Genomic DNA, 19526 nt, shown 5'->3' on the forward strand with positions numbered 1-19526 from the left:
TTCTCCCCTCACCGCACGCCCTGTCTTTCCCCCTCCTTCTTCCGCGTCCTCGCCCTGGCTCCCCGGTGCCTGCTCGCCCCCACTGCTCCTTTTCCATTTCCGTCCCGTCCATGACATTCCAGCCCGGGTTACTTTTGTTTATACCCGAGCTCTTTTTGTTTCACCCAATGTCTTTTCCTTTCGTCGAGGTATCGATTCCAATGGGCTGACGCACATACCATGCCTCTTGAAGTTCACCGTTCAAGAACGCCTAGAAATGTCCATTTGATGCAACTCCAAGTTCTTCAATGCCGAAATAGCTAGAAGGGTTCGAATTGATTCAAAACGAGCCACTGGGCAAAAGGTCTCTTCATAGTCCAATCCAAGTTGTTGGGAATATCCTTGAGCAACCAACACCGCCTTATAATCTTACTGGATTACCATGCTCATCCCGTTTCAATTTGAAAAAACTTGGGTTTCTGACCAAATCCCAAACATCATGTTCTTCCAACGACTTGATTTCTTCTTCTGACATTGCTTTTTCCACTCTTCACAATCATCCGCTGAAACACGCTTCGTTGGAAGACGTTGGATCATCGACAAATGCAGGGCATGTCCATTCTCCAGTCGTTCTGGAGGTTTACGGTTTCGAATTGGTCGACAATTTCTTCGTTCTTCGTTTCGACCTTTGCATCTTCTTCTTCTTCATACTGGAGCTCCTCTCCCTAGATCAAACGACGTATCTTGAAATAAAGTAGGAACCGGGTGTTCAGCCATCTTCTCTTCTTCTTGGAACCATTGCTTTTTTCGTCAAAAAGGACATCTCTGCTTGGAACACTCTTCGTTTTTCACAATCATAAGGCGATACCCCTTCACGTCGACTCCATACCAAGCATGAGCAATGCTTGAGATTTCGAATCCAACTTGCCCCTTTTCCTTTTTCTACATGACTGTAGGCATGCAGCCAATACGACGCAATGGCTTTACATTTGGCTTCTCCCAGTCACGCCTCATAGGAGTCTTCCCTTATTGCTCTAGTGGGACTCCGATTGCGCAAGTAGGAACTCGTGCAGAGACTCTGCCAGATCGATGCGGTAATCGGGCATCACAAGTATGGCCCTCGTAGACTCAATCAAAGTTCGATTCATCCTCTCGAAACACCGTTCTGTTGCGGATGATTTGGAATGGTAAGTTTCGTGTCGGATTCCTTCATTGGTCAGATAATCGGCGAATTCTCTGGAAGATACTCTCCCCGTATTCAGTGCGAAGGGTTTTGATTGCTGATTTAGCCAGACCCTTCTCGACCATCCGCTCTTCCACTTTCCGAAATGTCTTGAAAGACTTCACTTTTGTTTCTCAGAACGTACACCCAAACGAACCTCGTCTTATCGTCAATAACGTTACAAAATATTGACCTCCACTGAGAGACGGTACGTTAGCTTCCCAGACATCCTGTGCCCGAGTTCTTTTCTGGCTTGACTTAAGTCTGAGATTGATGCGGGAAACGAGGAACGATGAAGTCCTTCCACTGACACATGGCTCAAGACCATATCCGTCCACCGGCTCAAGATTCAGTCCGTACCAATCTTTTTCTTGATCAGCTCGTTGACACATCCTCCGAGATGTCCCGTCGATGCCAGTTGGTAAAAGTGGACCTTTGCTGAACTTGGTTCAAACCATGGCCTGCTCCGACTTGAACACATCCAAATGGTACAGAGTCGTCCTCTTCGCAAGCCATCAGAACATGTTCTTTTTCTGATGAAACATCTGTCACTTGAAAACCACAGACACTCCCCTTCGGAGGCCTTCGAAATACTGAGATTAATGCCAAATCGGAACAAACAGAACGTCATGAAGTGTGACCGTTTGAGCTCCATCTTGAAGGGCGTGACCAGTTTAATACGACCCTTTTGTTCAATTGCTCTACCATCACTAACGTAATTCAGAGCTTGATCATCAATGGGTTCTTCAATGCATCACTTGATTGCACATGTGACACGTGGCTCCGAATCGACGATCCAGGCTTGTCGTCGATCAATCCAAGTTTTAGTCGAGGTGTGACCCGCGGGAGACCATAATCCGTTTCACATGGATTGATGCCAACCCAGCTTGTAGGCCTTCCTCCTTTGATTGAAGCTTGGTCTTGGAATTCTTCCCTGCATTCTCACCCGGCAGTTTTTCTTGACGTGTCCGAACCTCCCACAACGAAAACACTCCACACTCCTGTGTTGAGTGGCGGCTAGGCCTTCTCGGCCTCTTTGGCATCGACCCACGCCTCTTGCGATCCTCGCAAGTAGACGCTCAGTTACGACCTGCCAATCCGGGAACTCAGCATGGATTCCAGTGCCGTGACCAAAAACGTTGTAACTCTCCGGCAAACTTGCCAAAAGATAGACGATTTGATCTTCTTCCTCTATTGGGTTGCCCACCACCGCCAGCTCGTGGAAAATCTCAGTAATGGCTTTGAGGTGGTCCTGAACATCCCCACCATCGGCCAACGACAACTGAATAACTCTTGCGCAGCCTAACTTGTTCCCAGGTCTTGCGCTGGAACTGACCTTCCAGCGGTTCCACACCTCGGCCGGGTCGGTAGGATTACCAACAGAATAAGTAAACTCGGATCCACTGCCAACACAATGGTGGCCAATGCACGATTTCGCCTCGCGACAAACTTCCGAGCACCTCGCCGGTCTCCTCCATGGGCGCCTTACTCGGTCCCGTCAACGATTCCCCACAGACCGTCCTTGATCAACGTCATTCGACATTAACCTTCCACGTTGGGTAATTCGCCCCGGTTAGTGGGATAAACCGGTCTTGTGATTGATAGACATCCTTCCTCTTAACTTCAACAAACATGAACTGGACCATAACTGTTGAAATTTAGTTTTAGAGGTCGTGAAGTACAAGCTAATGGAGGACTAAGATTTTCTACGTCGTTGCACATGGAGATACTTTATTCGACTCTTCTTCAGACAGCGTGGTCTTCTTTGTAACAGAAACTGGCGGCTACGGAAACATAAAAAACTGTTGTCACCTAACCTAGATTTACGTAGTGGAACCAGTGGACATACATATATTAACATCTTCTTCCATCTCCTTTAAATTGCTGCCAAAGTGCTGAAGGTGGTAGGTATTGTCTGCAAACAGTAATTTTGAAATCTGTCACTCGAGGGAGGTCGTTGAGAAAAGCCCGTGAAAAATATCTCGTGTAATATCTCGTGTTCCTGCGACAGAAATTAAAAAAAAAAAAAAAAAAAAAAAACCAAAGATTCAATATAACATCAAGTAATACAACGAAAATAACTCAATTTTGATGAAAACTGGAACATTCAACTTGTAATAGCTGAGTAACCGCTTGATAAATGTCTTAGAAATTTCTGCAGAAGGGGAAAACTAACATCTTTAATGGTTTTGATATTTCTGTACTTTTAGTCCGATGTGCCGGTAAGTGTGCTTTGAGTGTCATTTTATACTTTTTTGACCGACAACTGAGCTTTTTGGCAAAAAGAAATTGAACGTCTCGATTTATTGATATCAAAAACCGTCTTTAAAAGTCTTGAGAGCATAGTTAAAAGTTACTTAACAGCATTCTAAACACCATGTTTTATATCTACTCTTGATGACTGGGTGGTTCCACCAATAAAATCCGATTAAAAATACGACATTAGTTGCTGCTTTAATGGCTGAAATAACCAAATCTATGGTCTTTCCTGAGAGTGAGATAAAGTAATCATTGCCGTGATAACTGAGCGAACTTATCTCTTCCTGTAATCCCTGTACAACGGAACTGTTATGAATTCGTAAGCTCACAAAAGTGGCAAAACTTCAACTTTATGGAGCACATATTTTACAGTATGAAGCTATGCATGCTATTTGATTTAAACATGATTTACATTTTGGGAGCATCTGTAAGGTCATTTAGAAAGTTGTGGATGTTGTTTAGAGCTTCAAGAATGGTCAGAGGTAAAGGAAGTGTTAATTCCAAAGTACCAATTTGATTATTTAATAGGGAAAAAAAGCAAGCAAGAAAATAATTCCGCCATACATTGATATTTCTTTGTAAAATTCTAATTCTTTTTTGGGCAATTCCTTCATGGACAAAAGTAGTAACGAAATTATATGTAACAACATGTCAGTATTTCTTTTTTTTCTATTTTGTTTATTTTTCTCTTTTCAAAAAAGAAACCGTGATCCCATGTGCATTTCAAAATGATGTAATAGTAACGAGCCTAAAAGGTAAAACATACCAGTTTCTCGTTCCTCTCTTGACCATCAAAAGGGCCTTTATTTGTTTGTTTCTCACTGATACAATCGAGAAGAGGTGTCTAAAGGGTGGCTTATCTTCATGATACACGATCTTTGAAAGGAAGTAATAATTGTCTAGGGTGAAGGAATGCTGCTCAACTGAGCGATTTTGCAACCTTTCTATTCTTTTGTTTGTATTCGCATACCGAGGATGGACGTCAATTATATTCATTCATTAAACTGTGTATGGAGAGGTTTGTCTTTTAATTTAAAAATGAGAACATTGACATGTTGAAACGCTCGACCGCAGAGGTGAACAAAGCCTGCACACAATTACTCAAGCAAACTTGAAAAGAGAGTAGTTATGATCAGTGCTTGAACCGTTGCCGAAAAGAAAGCAACGCGTTACCGTTGCTGTTAGCGCTACGCGTTACTTTTGCACAAAATGAAGAGGACCTAAACCTTCGGAAAGGCTAAAACCATTTTGAACGTTTAGTGAATATGACGTGAAACAAATGACTTCTGCGATTCTTTTATTTTTGTTCCCATCAGAGGCATTAAATCATTGCATTTGAGAGGGAATTTGGAAAAGCATTCGCTGGGTAAGTAGAGAAGAATATAAAGGTAAGGGGATGGGAAGGCTAAGAAAACCCGTTCCGTTACCGTTACTTTTTCAGAAAAGTAACGCTTTACCGGTAGCGTTACTTCGAGCCCTGGTTATGATGTATATTCTGTCCAAGTGCCACCATCATCGTTCCTCGACAAAACGGAGCTGAGCATCTTTGCTTTTCGCGTATCCTATCGATCAAATGATACCATTCCCGCCCAATCAATCAATCATTCAATCATAAATTCACATATTATCTTAAGGACCGGTCGAACTTGTCCTGATTTGGAAATCTACACCGGTTTGGCCCTTTTTCCCGCTTCGCTTAGGGTAAGGGTAGGGTTGCCATATGTGCATGGTGACGCGTCAGATTTGTGTGGCGCTTTTCGGCCATGACATAATTAAGCCTTTGTAGCTTGACTAAAGTCTCAAGGAGCAGTTTGCTAGCCTCAAGGTATGTGAGGGGCTCAGTAGTGTATTATGCATGTGTTGATGCACAAGCGGTCGTCATGTCCATTTGCTTCTTCATCAACCTTTTGTTGTATGTTTTATAGCTTAAAATGTGGCATTCCATAACTGCGTTTGGATGGCAAGCCTCAAAAAGGAAACGTAGGTAAAAAGGCGCAGATTCCAACCTTGGATTCAGTCGTATTCTAACGACCCATCTGACTGGTTGACTGCTCCATCATGCCGATGAATCCTTTGCGATCGCTTTGATTTCATCTTGTCCGAGTTCTTTGAGGAGGGAGTGGTGTGGGAGAATGCGGACTCGTTCCTGGACAGAACGCCTTTCTGCACTTCCTGGGCGACCTGGGGGGATCGCCGGGGAATTGATCCTGCCCTCAAGCAGGCCATCGCAGCCGTTTTGGCCAGGGGCCGTCCGACGGAGTGGTTGCGCTGCCAAATGGAATTCCGCCTCACCTACTTGGTGGACATCACCGAGGGTAGGTGGGTGGGGCCGTGGCGGTCTCGCGAATTGTTTGACGCGAGGGAGGTGGCCAACTTCCCCTCGGGACAAGCTGGCCTCAAGCGGCGCTCACCAGGCGGCGTGAGTGGCGGTCTTGCCCGGCGATGTATTGCCACACCGGTATCCTGATCCGGATCCAGGCAATTGAGTATGTACTCGAAATCACCAAGGTCGGCCAAGGGGTGAGGACGGTCATCAACTTGATCGAGAGGGTGGATTTCTCCGAGGTGTCTTGGTTGAAAACACCTATTTGAGGTCAACGCACGTCCACCTCAATGACGTGCTGTACCGTCTGGCCCGGATCGCCTGGTTGCCACTCCGGTATCATCCAACGTAAGTAGTTGGCTATTCATGTCAATGGCTCATTTCAAACAAACACGTTGGTGAATCCATATTTCTTTCTCTCTCGACCAAATAGCTTGCTCAACTGTGATGTAGTGGCCACCTTTCTTGTCACCGGCCAGTCGTCTGGTCGACCAAGTCATGCCTGTGCGCGACGGTGACGGCCTCTCCTGCCGTAGGTTCCGCCTCGTCATCCCCTTCGGTTCGTGCGGGGATTTGGCGCCAAGGCATTTGGCCCTCGTCGAACGGGATTGCCCCACCCTCATTCCCTTGCCGTCCAGAGTCGCTCCACGTATAGGCAGGCGACATCCATCCACCTCCCGCTTCACCATCCAAAGCCAACTCAACCGGCCCTTTTCAGGGCCACCAACCGTTCTCAAGGGTTTGAAACATCGTAGCAGACCCGGAAGTCAAGTTCAGTCAGGACTGGCTCTTTTTCTTTTAGTTGGGCCGAAGTAGGATAGTGTAGGAGATACTACAACTACATTGTCCGTACGGTTTGCTGGATTGGGCCCACTTCGGCAGTAAGGCCATTACGTATTAGCATTGGCCCACTTATGTAGAAAGTCATTGGAAAACCATCTCCCATCAACAGAAAGGTGCAAGGTAGCCAAAAACATATTGGTGCATAATCGTTTGAAATCGAAAGTCTGAACAGCAATCAATGTGAATGAAAGCTTAACTTACTTTTATTGTCGATTCTCTCATGGCATCCTAAGAGGTTTTTAAATCACTTTCAGTTCATGGCGGCGTGTTCGTCGTAACGGTCGTAACAAACTTAAATCATTGTGGCATTTCCATGGTGACAAATCATCAGAGTAAGATGGATTGATACAGATACTTGAGCATAACGAGACCTCAATGATCACGAAGGGCATCATCATCACTTGATCTCGTAATCCAAAGGTTCGATATCTGGCTACTGTATTGATTTATCCCTACTTGCTCGGATTTGCAAAGACGACCGAAACTAGACTGCTATATATGTATTTATAGAGAGAGAGATACGATAGATAGGTCCATACAGACAAACGTGCGAGGTTGGAGTTGACTTTATGACTCATCAATGGAGTGATAGATTGAGCTTTATTTATAGGCAAAACTGTGTTCTCGAGCTTGTTCCGGAAAGTTGGCGCCAAAACCCCCGTTGGCTAGGCAGGATGAAGGTTTTTTCCCGAACAATCATGGTTTTTATAATGCATCCACAAACGAAAGAGAAAATTCCTACTCGATGGAAGTCTGCTAGATTCTGGTGCAAATAAGGGACTGATGACGACCGATCTCTTTAAAAATGCTCGTCTTTCGGGAAAAATAACAATTTCTCTGAACGTTGCAGGAGGTCAGGTTACTCGAACATAACCACATGAAACGACACTCTTGATCCAAAGCGTTGCTGAATCATATGTTTCTCCTCTTATTAAGGCAACTACCATTCAAACCTTGGAATTCCTTTTGGTCCATTACCAGTATAATCGATCCCCAAAAAATTCGAACACCTCGCAGACATCCAATTTTGGTCGAGCGTCCATTCTGTGTACCCATCTCAGACCGCTACAACAGCAGCGCCTTAATGGGCGAAGGTCAACGAACCTCATCCAATTTAGCACCCATCTTTCAGCGAGAGAATCTAAATTATCTAAATTAGGATGGTTCTTGAGGGGGACTTTTAGCTCTAGCTCTGATCACAATCACACGCAAACTAGCAAGAAGTCTCCAGAGCAATTTGAATCCAGTAGTCGTGGCTAGCCTTCAAAGAAAGTTGGATTTAATCCAAGGTAGAAATATTGAGACCGATCAGTTGAACAAGGAAAGTAGAGTTGTTCAAGAGGTGAGGTCGAATCCGAAGGCGTTTTTCTCTTATGCAAAATCCAAGAGAAAGATCAAACGCCCTGTAGGGCTTTTTCAGGTTGATGGGGAAGCCATAGACAATGTAGAGACTATGGCCAACATGCTTGGAGATCAGTTCTCTAGTGTGTTTTCAACTCCACTGAGCTTAGGAGCAACAGCCCATTGCTCTGAAGATGAGTCTGTTGAGATTGACATGGTTAGTCAAGCTGAGCGTTTAGTTGATCTTGTAGTCACAGATCAAGATGCCTTAGAGGCCATCAGGGACCTGAGGCTTTCGAGCTCTCCTGGTCCTGATGGGGTGACATCTCAGTTTCTGATGAGATGCTCACTGGTTCTTGCTCCTGTTTTCTCGTACTTGATGCGTTGCATCTTGGATCAGGGCAAGTTTCCATCTTCACTAAAGTTAGCTCATGTTGTTCCAATTTTTAAGGGGGGAGATAAGTCGCTCCCCAGTAATTATAGGCCAATTTCTCTCACTTTGAATATTGCGAAGGTGTTTGAGAAGATCATGAAGTTATCATGAAATATCTTTTCTACTAATAATGGATACAACACGGTATGTGTTCGTCATCTCCCTCGGTAGACACATTCGGTCAGTACTGGGACATCGAGGCCACCATGGCGCCTCCCTCAGTACCGACCATCAAAAAAAAACTCGCGGTATGTCGAAAAGCAGTTCTTCTGGACGTCAAGTCCGTGCTGGAGACTGCCAGCAGGGATGCGTTCACCGTGGACGACGCTGCGTTTCGGGACACGGTTAGCTCGGTTTTGGCCGCAATCCGAGAGGTCGATGAGCATCTTGAGGATCTTGGCCGGGCTGACACCAGCGCCGAGACTGTGGCAGAGATCAAGGCCATTGACGATGAGATGGAGCTTGCGTAACAACAAGTGCGTGGGGCGGCGATGACGCGAACCCCGACCCCCACCACGAACGTCTCAACCACGACACCGAGAGTCATGTTCCGGAAACAGATGGGCCTCAGGCCGGTCGAGCTTGGCATCACCTTCTCGCCACAGGAGTTCACTGCGTGGCTGCGAAAATTCAAGTCTTATCATTTGTCTTCCAATATGGACACTCTTTCGTTACCGGAGCAACACTCATACCTTCTCGCGCGACTCGACATGGGACATGCCAATCTCGTCGCTGCTGGCACTGCATCCACGTCCACGATGCACGAATGCTATTGAAAATATATTGAAGATATTGAAAGCCAGGTTTCTCGAGGTGTATCCGATCTTCCAATGCAGCTGGTCATGGTTCAAGGCATGGAACGGATAGCTAGGGAACGCTTGCTTGTTTTGACGTGAATACATGAGTAGTCACACGCGCGCAAAAGAGAAGAAAATAGCACAAAAGGAATAATCTCCAAATCAGCAAAAAGCTGAACAAATTACATCTTGATTTCCCAAAGCATGAGTTTTGAGTGTATTTGAGCCTGCCTTTAATGTTTGGTCACTCAATAAGAATTCGATATAATTATTTTAATGATTTTGACGACAGTTTAGTAACTTTTCTAGTCGTGCTTGACTTGTTGGTAGTGTTCGAGCCTCTTTTTGTCCCACGAATCTTGTCATTCATCATCTTTGCCTCATTCTTAAGGAAGATATTGAGCATCTTTGTCGCGGCAACTCTAAAGTGATCATGAAACTGATGACCAGATTCACATTGGTGCTCGAAAACGGTCTCCATATCGGGCTTATCGTTGAGCAGGTCGAAGGCAACAAGACCAAATATCAACCAAGGTTTCTCGCTGAGGACCAACTTATTTTTCACTGCCGAGCTTGAAATCAAACGAAAAATCAACCACAGATGTAAGCAAAGCATGAAAATGAGGTCACTTGGAGTGCAGAGGCCGCCGCGATTGATCTGCATCAAAAGTTTTTCTTTTGTCATGGTCTCTTCGTTGTCAGGAGTCTGGCTTACATCAACAAGATCCATAAGAGGCTGGTCAGCTTTGCTTAAAAGGGTCTTGCAGTCCTCGCATCTGGCCCGTTTTATCAAGGATCTGGCCACAAATCCAGCAATGAGGAAGACGAGATTATTGATGTCATTGCTTGGCTCACAGTTTAAATCCACAGTTCCCAAGTGTTCAACAATCTCAGTAGCCGCATCAACAAACTCCGCTTTTTCAAGAGCCACCTCTTCATTGGTGAGAGCGCAGACGTCACTTATTTCGGTCATGTCCATGTTAGCATACTTCACCAACGAGACTATGCGAATTTTCTTTTCAGCGGAGAGAATTTGGCGAATAGAGGAGAAGTACACCGCACCACAAATCTGACGATACCAGCCAAACCTAGATTCAATGCTGTCAGATTCGAGAGCTCCAAGCATCACGTACTCAAACCCATGGTCTTCGATGAGATATATGGCAAAAGCTGCCAAAGAAGAGCATGTTTGCCGCCAGGCAAGAAAGGTTTCTGATGTGAAGCCATTTTTCTTTGGTGCTTTGGCTTCCCACTCGTTCATCCAGTCCACGAACCTTTGGAGGAACTTGAGGTTCTCGTGGTCAACACTGTCGATAGGCTCACGATAGGTATCAAGCTTGGCAATACCCATGAACTTGGATTTCACATTGAGAATATTCCACGCTTTTCGGATCAAATCAAGGAATTTGGCGGTGTCAATCCAGGAAGGATTCTTGGCGCTATAAAACTTTAGCCCAGCTGAGGTAGACTCGTGGAAAATTGCTTCAGTATGACTGACACTAGTTTTCTCGATCGAATTTGGACACAAAGATTTTTGTGTGAGCTTGTGGGCAATTTTGACAGCTTGACCGCACTCCTTGTCGTAAAGGTCTCTGATGTGCCTGAAGTTCGGCGATCCAATTTCAACACCATCGAATGGAGGACAAATGAACTGTTCTCGGTTCATGAATGAGTTGAATGCATTCTTTTTGTTGTGCACACTGTCGAAGAAGATGAAAAGCTTCAAGTTAGGATCGATGGGATGTTGAATAAATGGTTTGAGCTCGCCATCGCATAGGATTTTCTTGAAGTACTTTCGATTTGTAGTTGCATTGTCCATGCAAAGGGCAAGTATTTCGAATCCAATTGAGTCCAGTGCCCTCAGTACTTCATTGACCTGTGCTTCGAGCATTTCTGCTGTGAGTTTTGTACATGGATATAGGGCTACCATGTCCTTAAATTTTCCGGCGATGCTCTTAACCATGTAGCCGACCAGAGTTTTAGGGACGGATCCATTTTCTCCAATACCACTTAGATTGCCATGTGCGAATTCTGCTCTTTGAGCGACATAAATTTCGTCCACCATGACAAACACTTTCCGTTCCATTGATGTCAATCCTGATGCCCGAGCAGATAAATACTTGAGAGTCGACGTTGATACCTTGGGTTCCATATTAAGTCCAGACGATAGGCTCCTCAAACGTGAAACTGATGGCAAAGCGAGAACTCCATCATTCAAAATCTGTTTGTAAAGGGCCGGGCTTGTATTCATCCAGAGCAAAGCGCAGGCCAACAATGATGACGAGTATTTTCTTCCATTTTTCTCCTTCAACAATAGCTCGACTTGCTCCTGGAGGAAAGACATCGAAGCAGCCTTGGCGGAATCGGGAGCAAGAGACTTGAACAACTCCATCCTGTCTATGATAGTGTTCCGGACGTTGGTAATGTCTTCAATTTGTTCGGGAAGCACGTTTTTCATGTGAGCGAGCACATTTTGAAGACTCGAAACAGACCAAATGCAACCATTACTGAGGAGATGTGAAACTTTGTTGGTCGACATACGTTCATTCTTGAGAAAAAGTAATAGCTACAAAGAAAGCAAACATCTAAGCAAGGTACAGATTTAAACAAGACATCGTTTACCTGGAGATTTGACTTGACGACGACAGTGAATTTGACTATCGCCGCTGCACCTGGATGGCACTGAAGTTCGTAAAATGTGATCGAGTCATTTGCAGTCTCGATGTACAAGATGCCTGTAATGGAAAATGTTCAAAGAAAAATCTCATTCAAAACTCTTTGGGAGATTACCTTTTGGGATCAGTTCCGACTTTAGCTTGGCTTTGAGTTCATTGATGCCGGTAACTTTGTCAGCAAGAAGAAAACGATTGGCCGATTCAGTAAGTTTCACAATATCAGTCTCTCTTCTTTCACTGCTCAATGCTGTTGTTTTTCTTTGAGTTGTTGGCTTTGCATTCATGTAATCTGGCTGACCGGGGAACCGACTTGGGACCGCAACGGGCTTCAATATCTTCCTGATGAGGCCTTTTGGGTTGGTGATGGCTTGATTACGGGCTTTATTGCTGTCTCTGCTCTCGACAACAAAGTCAGAAGCGACGAAATGGAGGCTACATATTTTCGAATTCTTAGTGGGTGACTAGCATTCTTCGCTATGAATTCGCCGAATCCACTGGCGTTTCAAGTCATGATCGGTGGGGAATGAGTGCACTGACACCCCTGGAACTTGTGGGTGGCGTTTGTTACCGGAATTGCAATGCGGGACGGAGCATTTGTACCCCATTTCACTTGAGCTTTTGTTTGTGGCGCCAGATTGAGCGCTCGTCTTCTTCGTTTCATATTTTCAGCTGTTGGACAGTGTGCCTACTTCTGTATAGGGGCTGTCCGAAAAAATCAGCTGTAATCGTTCCCTAGCTATCAGTTCCATGGTTCAAGGTGTCCATGTCACACGGACAATCTTTTCGAGAAGCCTGCAATGCTCTGAAGACGCATAGCTTGGAGGCTGAAATCGAGAACATGACGAAAGACGATTGGTTGATATTTCGCCGCCTCGGCATGGCCTCGGCAAGGCCGTTGTTACAATACGACTTACTGAAACTCAAGAATCCTTCGCTGCAAGATTTGCTGGATGCAGCCACAGCTTTCGAGGTCGCTTATTCCTTGCAGCCGAACTATCATTTGCAATCACTGCGAGAGAACCGGCCATTTTGCGACATATTGCCGGGCTACGCCCAGCCACGGTCAAGGACACGCTACAGGTCGCGACCGAGGACGAGGCTGGCGGGGTCGAGCTCCAGGAAACTACGGAACCGGTGCCAATGCAGCGGCGATCAACGTGGTCCAGTTGCTGACTGCAGAGGTCATCAAAGATGAGGCACAAATTTGCGTGATTAAACCGGACAAGGACGGTTGTACCCTGGACACATAGTCACCCTAGAAATCAACAGCTGCGAGACATTGAAAGGGCTAAATTTGAAGGGGCCGTGCTCTGACCCTATGAAATCTGAGGTGAAATCCGCTTATAAATCATTGTGTGCGACTTCTGCTCAATGACCCGCCCTTGGGTTGACCTCACTACCATTTTGTCAAACCATTTCAAGAAGTTGGCCCACCTGATTCGTCCCCTCACACTGGATTAGAGCCATTGAAGATATCTAATCCAATGTCCTCTGATTGTCTGTTCTACATTTTGAAAACATTATAGGTGCTATTTTCGTGGCTTATCCGCTTAACCCCTTCCAAGAACCAATTAAATTCTGCGTCGACCGAAATTCTCAACTCAGATTGGTTGAGGCATAAGGCAAAGCGGTCAAGCGGTCAAGGGGATAAGCCACGAAAATATCTGCTTATATCTCAAGATCCAGAAAGGACTCAAAACTGAAGAGAAAGGCATGAATGATCCTTCATTAGTGACAAAGTGTCCCCAACTGTGACCCAAACAGCCTTACTCTATGCAGCCCAGAGACCTCCCACCCTTATTTCCCAGGACTCGGCCATTCAAAGACCAAAGACCTGTCATCAGGACTTGTGAATGCAACCAACCTAGGGAGCTTGATACGGATTCCTTCAAACTAGGAAAGAGGTTGACCAGCTTGAACAAGTTGAGTGATTGACATATGATTGGGCATGCAGCGAGTATTTGTGAGTGAGTGTCTCTCAGCTTGCCTGCTTGTGAATCTGCGTAATAGAATGTCGATTGTGTATTTCCTTCAAAAGTGGTGTCTCTTGCTCTTCTATGTGATAACTGATGTGACTGACAAGCCAAGTTTGTTTGCTCTCATATCACTAACAAAGATGAATCATTTTATTGGCCATTAGTCCCCACATTGTCAACGGCATCCATGACACCCGGAGAGAGCATGAAAGGTTCTTAAAAATGTTGTAAAAAGCCAGTGAGAATTCCAACTCTATCCCCAGACGGCCATCAGCAACCTGTTTCCAACTTGAGAGAACAGGTGGACCCATACTCCTATTTCCTATGAACTAAAGTGAAGTGTTTGTAATTAGGCCTTGGGACCCCATTCCATATTTTGAGCCTAAACTGGAAAGTTGTTGGCTTGCGTGGTGACCTGGCCTATAACTACATCAATCATAATGGAAGAAATGAAGAAAACTAAAAAATGATCAGTTAACCCTTGATGCATATTAAATGGGTGTGAACTTTGTGTAATTTGGTCTCTTGATTATGAAATACATTTGAAAAAGCCCATTGAGTTACCTCTTTTTAAATGTATCATATCTATTTCTGTCAACACAACTTTGTGTTAATTCTTCAAGTTTGCCATCCTTCAGAATTAATAAGGTGCAAGAGCTTTGCAACAAAGACTTCTCACTGGACACTTTTATCTCATTGTTCAAAAGGACTCTTAGTTGTTTAGCCCGTACAAACTACAGGGTCGTGCAGGTAAATTGGGACAAACTTCAACTTCATCAAGATCTATAAGGAGTGAAAGTAGACCAATTTTTATTATATATATATTGTAGAGGAGACAGACTACTATACAATCACTCTATATGGCCTCCGTTGGCGGCAAGCATGGCCTCGATACGGCCTCGGAAGGCTTTGCAGGCTTTGATGACGTCCGCGGGGAAGACCTTGGCCCACTCCTTGTTGATGGAGGCCTTCAGGCTGTTGATGCTGTTGTGGTGAGTCTTGCAGACCTTCCTCTCCAACTCTCTCTAGAAGAAGTAGTCCAGGGGGTTCATGTCGGGCGAGTTGGAGGGCCAGGTCTTGGGGTCCCAAAAAGTGACGTTCTCCAACTTGAGCAAGTCCATTGTCTTCTTGGCCTTGTGGGCCGGTGCTGAGTCCTGCTGGAAGATGAACTCGGCCTCCCCGGCCACCTCCTTCATCCATGGGATCACAAATTCGGCCAACACGTTGCAATACCTCTCTGCCCCCACCCTCTCCTTGGGCTTGAAAAACACCGGGGGCATGATGGCCCCGTTGCTGCAGATGACCCCCAGGTTCATGATGGAGGCCGGGAACTTGGTGGTGAAGATGTGGGGGACTTTAGACCTGTCGGTGGCGAAGTGCCTGTCATTCTGAACATGTACGTCCTGTCAACAGTCCAGTTTTTCTCGTCAGAGAAGAAGACCAACCGGCCGCCGTTGGACTTCATGTTGTTGAGCAACTTGGTCCCTTTTTCGACTCTGACAGCCTTCATCTTCTTGGTTAAGATGTGCCTCTTATACAACTTTTACAAGGTCATCTTGAGGTCCTTGTTGATGGCCCTGGAGATGGTCGACCTGTCCACATTGCGCTTCTTGGCAAGCACAGACATGGGGGTGCCTGGCGAGGCCTTGATCGACCTGTTCAAGCCAGCCAAGAACATGGGCTTTCGCTTTTTGTCATTTCTAGGCTTGTGGGTCTTCCGGGAGACTTTGTTCTTGGCCATGAAGCTGTTGTAGACCCTTTAGACGGTGCTGCAGGGGTACTTCAGGGCCTTGGCAATGGTGGCAGGACCGTTGCCCGCGCGGGCCAACTCAATGATTGCGGATCGTTTTGTTTGTTCCATATTTGTCCGGGATAATTTAACCCAAATAATGAAAAGCTGAATAGCTGAATGTAGTCACGCAACCTTTATAAAAAATTATTTTGGTCTACTTGCACTCGTTATAGATCTTGATCAAGTTGAAGTTTGTCCCAATTTACCTGCACGACCCTGTATATATCATGACACTTCTTAGATTATATTTTTAATGCCTGTAAGCCTGTGTACCTGCCAAAAGCAACTAGATTTCAGTTCAAGTAATCACCATAAATAGAATGGTGTTAAGAAGGGAGGCATTAAACATTAGAATAGTGTAGTACATTGGCTATTTTACATTTCTGGTTATTTTATACATTAAATACCCAGTTCGATAACAACATATCACCAGACAAAGTGATGAAAATAACAGTGTTAAACGTTATTGAGCTGAATAGCAAGGTTTTAACAAAAATCACACGTTTTTTGACCTACTGAAGAGCTAGTGCACATTGCCCTTTCGTTGTCTCTCCTCTAACCACTGTCCACCTCCATGTCTAGAGAACTCCTTGACCCGGGCCTTCAGAGGACGCCAAGGACGACCGTACTTTGCTTCCTCGAGCACGAGACACTGACGGTCTGCGTGGTGCCGGATTCTGGGGCTGTCTTATCAGTTTTTCCTCTCTCCTTTCTTCCGGAAGGTTTTCATCATCTCCTGGAGAAGAATCAAATTGGATTGATTACGGCTAGTGGATCACGACTCGCAAACAACGGTTATATTACCTTCTCTCTTTGGGTCCAAGAGCCCAGTGGCCTCGTGGGGCCTAAGGTCGATATCAGAGCCATTTGACGGGTCCTCCACTCATTGGATGGAGGGACTGTGTTGCGCTTGGCATCTTACCGCAGAGCTTTCCACGAATCAATCCAGAATTGCTGAGTCTTCCAGAACCTGAGCCAATCCTTGCTCTGGATCACGTCCCCATTAAAATCAGGGAAGAGATGACCGTTGTCACTATGGATGATCTGGAATGCACTGGAGTGGATGCAGAGTGGGCTTCGGATGCTCACTGTGACTCTAGAAGTGAACAAAGTATGCCTACTCTCGGCGAATCCGATGCAAAGTACATGGACCGCCTTCAACGGATTCGAGAGCACCTGGCCGTCCATAGCTTCGATGTCAACTGGGCCGAGGGAAAGAAGCACATGGTCGCCGACGCATTCTCTCGCGCGCCGTTCTTTCCTGCCGATCCGTCCTGCGAGGTCCCCATCCGAGCGGTCAATTCAGAAGATTCCCTCATTGGCGACATGATAGAAAAGATCGGTGGCGACTACGAGCATCTCCACGGCTACGTGGCACGGGGTGATGACCGGTTGCCAGCGGCTCTCTCTCACCACATTTTGTGGCCGCTTTCATCAGTATCGTTGCGAAGGGCACCTCATCTTTGCGGGAAATGTTGTTGTCGTCCCGTGGCGAGCTCGTGCGAAGATCATCAAACGTGTCCATCCGTCACACTCCGGCCTGACGAAGACTTTGACCCTCGCTGGGCAGCTATACATACTTTGGCCGGGAATAGCCCACGAAATTAAGCATCGAGTCTCTTCTTGCGAAATTTGCCAGTCGCGCCTTTCTTCTCTACCCGTGGAGCCCCTTCTCATGGCGGCCGCAGTCGCCAGTTTCCCCATACAACATATCTCCGTGGATTTGTTTGACTTGGAGGGACCAACATTTCTCAGCATGGTGGACTGCTACTCGGGATTTCCGTTCGTCGCTAAGTTGGATGCCACCTTAACCAACATGATTGTGGATGTTTTATTGCGATGGTTCACTGATGTGGGGTTGCCGGAAGTGATTAAGCCGGACAGTGGACCCCAGTTTCGTGGCCCCTTGCTTGAATTCTGCAAGAAATTTGGGATCAGACACGTAACGTCCTCCCCATACCATCCTCAGTCAAACGGCCTGCCGGAGACAGGAGTCAAAGCCATGAAGACTTTCTTGTCCAAACTAGACGGCAAGTCCAACTCTCAAGACTTCCGAATCGCCCTCCTGTTGTGGCGTACTCTTACTCCTCCCGCAGACGGTTTTAGCCCGCCCTATGGCTTTTTCGGGCGCCATCTACGGGCGCTTTGCGCTTTTGCCGGACGTTAGGGATCGTCACATTGAGGAACTCTGGCAGGCATCGTTTCATCAAGCCCACTTGGCAACGCCCGAGCGACAGGCTCTTCTTAGTGCCGGTGGTTTTGCCCTACCCCCTCTGGCCGTCGGTGACCGAATCGCAGTTCAGGATCCGCTCTCTAAGCGATGGGTGTCGGGCTCTACCATCCTTGAGCGCACGAATCATGGCCGGTCCGACGTTCTCCAGTCACAACACGGGACTGATATACTGATATGAGGCGAAATCGTCGATTTTCTCGTCTCGGCGTATATATAACAACCTTGGTCTCGGCTCAACTATTTGTCCGGATTTGGTCGAAGCAGGACCGGAGCCATCGGATTCCCCGGCCCCTCCTCGGCGTAGTCGTCGTCTACGAGGGCTTCCTCACGAATAACGGGGAAACGCCCACGTGATGGATGAGAAGAAACGGAGATTTATTTGCGGAAATTTGTTTCCCTTTGTTTTCCCTTTGAATCCCTTTGTTTACATTGCTTCCACCAATCAGGACGCTTCTTTCCACCGTTTCGTTTGGTTTTGTTTTTTGAGCGGCAAATTCAAACGGGGCACTAACGAAGACACGAGCCAAGTGAATAACTGTCATCGTCGTTCATCGTACTATAGGGTTATAGTATTCTTGGATCATCCCTCCATATATCTGTAATTCATGCATGTTCGATGTCGACTCTGCTATTGCAGCCTTTTTCCACTCAGCTGACTAGCAAATAAACACTTGTGGATTGGCCCGGGTATCAAACGAGATCTTGATTGCCTGTTGGTCTCTTTTGCACTTTTCAACAGCAGCGTGGAGATCGATTGGAGAAAGGGCTTCCGGAAGTGACGGAAGAAAACCACGTTGCCGACGTCCAAGAAATAACTGAGGCGTTGAGATACCATCACCTCTAGGCATATTCCTCAAAGTTGACAGAGCCTGAGGGAAGGGTTTTCGTGTACCTAGGGAGTTGATGTATAATTGCTTGACAGACTTGACAGCGCTTGATAATCGGCCGTTGGGCCTTTTTTCAGACATTCACAGGCTTAGTGGGCTGGGTCAGGTCGGCCCGAGTCTAATTCTGCAATAGTTTGCCACTAGAACATTCAGTATCGCTCTTGAGAAGCATTTTGATTTAAGTCGAAACTTGATCCTGCAATAATAAATGTGAGGAAGCATACATTAGGAAAAATCGACAAAAATTTTCCGACTTCCAACCTTGTGAGTGCTCTCGTTCCTCAAACTATTTAAGCAGAAGACGGAGTGTTAACTGTTTTAGAATGGGCTAGTATAGACCATTCTTCAATGGAATGGTAACCATTGTATCTCTAGAGTAAATAGGTTAATAATGAGAGTAACCACGAGTTTGCGAGAAAAAAAGATGTGCCGTTGTAGAGGTTGAAAATGTTGAAAATGTTGGCGATGCACCACTTAATAAGACTATCAAAGAGTCGCTGTTTTAAGTCTTAAAAGTAGTATCTTTCGCAATCGTGTGGTTCAGTGTTCACAACGTGAAATTATTATTCCTATTAGATTCCTGTTTTGGAGCTCGCTGAGAACAGACGCATTTAGTTTGCTCTCGTTCTTATCTCCCAGGAATTTCGAACCAAGGTGTGACTTCCTCTGTTGCTCCTTGGTTGCGGTGCACGTGTAGTGTTCGTGGTGTTTGTGTGTGGGTGAATGAATGGGAATTGCCATTCATTCACTCAATTAGGTTTGGTTT

The 19526-nt window shown here is 45.9% G+C and overlaps 1 protein-coding gene across 1 annotated transcript; it reads right to left on the reverse strand.

Annotated features, from left to right (window-relative positions):
* Positions 1-8272: 8272 nt before the first annotated feature.
* On the reverse strand, positions 8273-12562 carry LOC131888744 (uncharacterized). The gene is made up of 3 exons (XM_059237669.1): positions 11988-12562; positions 11820-11932; positions 8273-11763 (listed from the first exon to the last, which is right to left on the reverse strand). Exons 1-3 carry the CDS (start codon positions 12154-12156, stop codon positions 9466-9468), a joined length of 2580 nt encoding a protein of 859 aa, XP_059093652.1. The 5' UTR covers positions 12157-12562; the 3' UTR covers positions 8273-9465.
* Positions 12563-19526: the final 6964 nt, after the last annotated feature.

This window comes from Tigriopus californicus, chromosome 10 (assembly GCF_007210705.1).
Source record: "Tigriopus californicus strain San Diego chromosome 10, Tcal_SD_v2.1, whole genome shotgun sequence".
Classification (NCBI taxonomy): Eukaryota; Metazoa; Arthropoda; class Copepoda; order Harpacticoida; family Harpacticidae; genus Tigriopus; species Tigriopus californicus.

Excerpts from the sequence above, each read along its gene's own strand:
- LOC131888744 (XM_059237669.1), bottom strand. The coding sequence starts at position 12,156 with ATGAATGCAAAGCCAACAACTCAAAGAAAAACAACAGCATTGAGCAGT. Across the intron at positions 11,933-11,987 it reads GTCGGAACTGATCCCAAAAG|GCATCTTGTACATCGAGACT; the intron begins GTAATCTCCCAA and ends TTTCCATTACAG. Across the intron at positions 11,764-11,819 it reads TCGTCAAGTCAAATCTCCAG|CTATTACTTTTTCTCAAGAA; the intron begins GTAAACGATGTC and ends CTTTCTTTGTAG.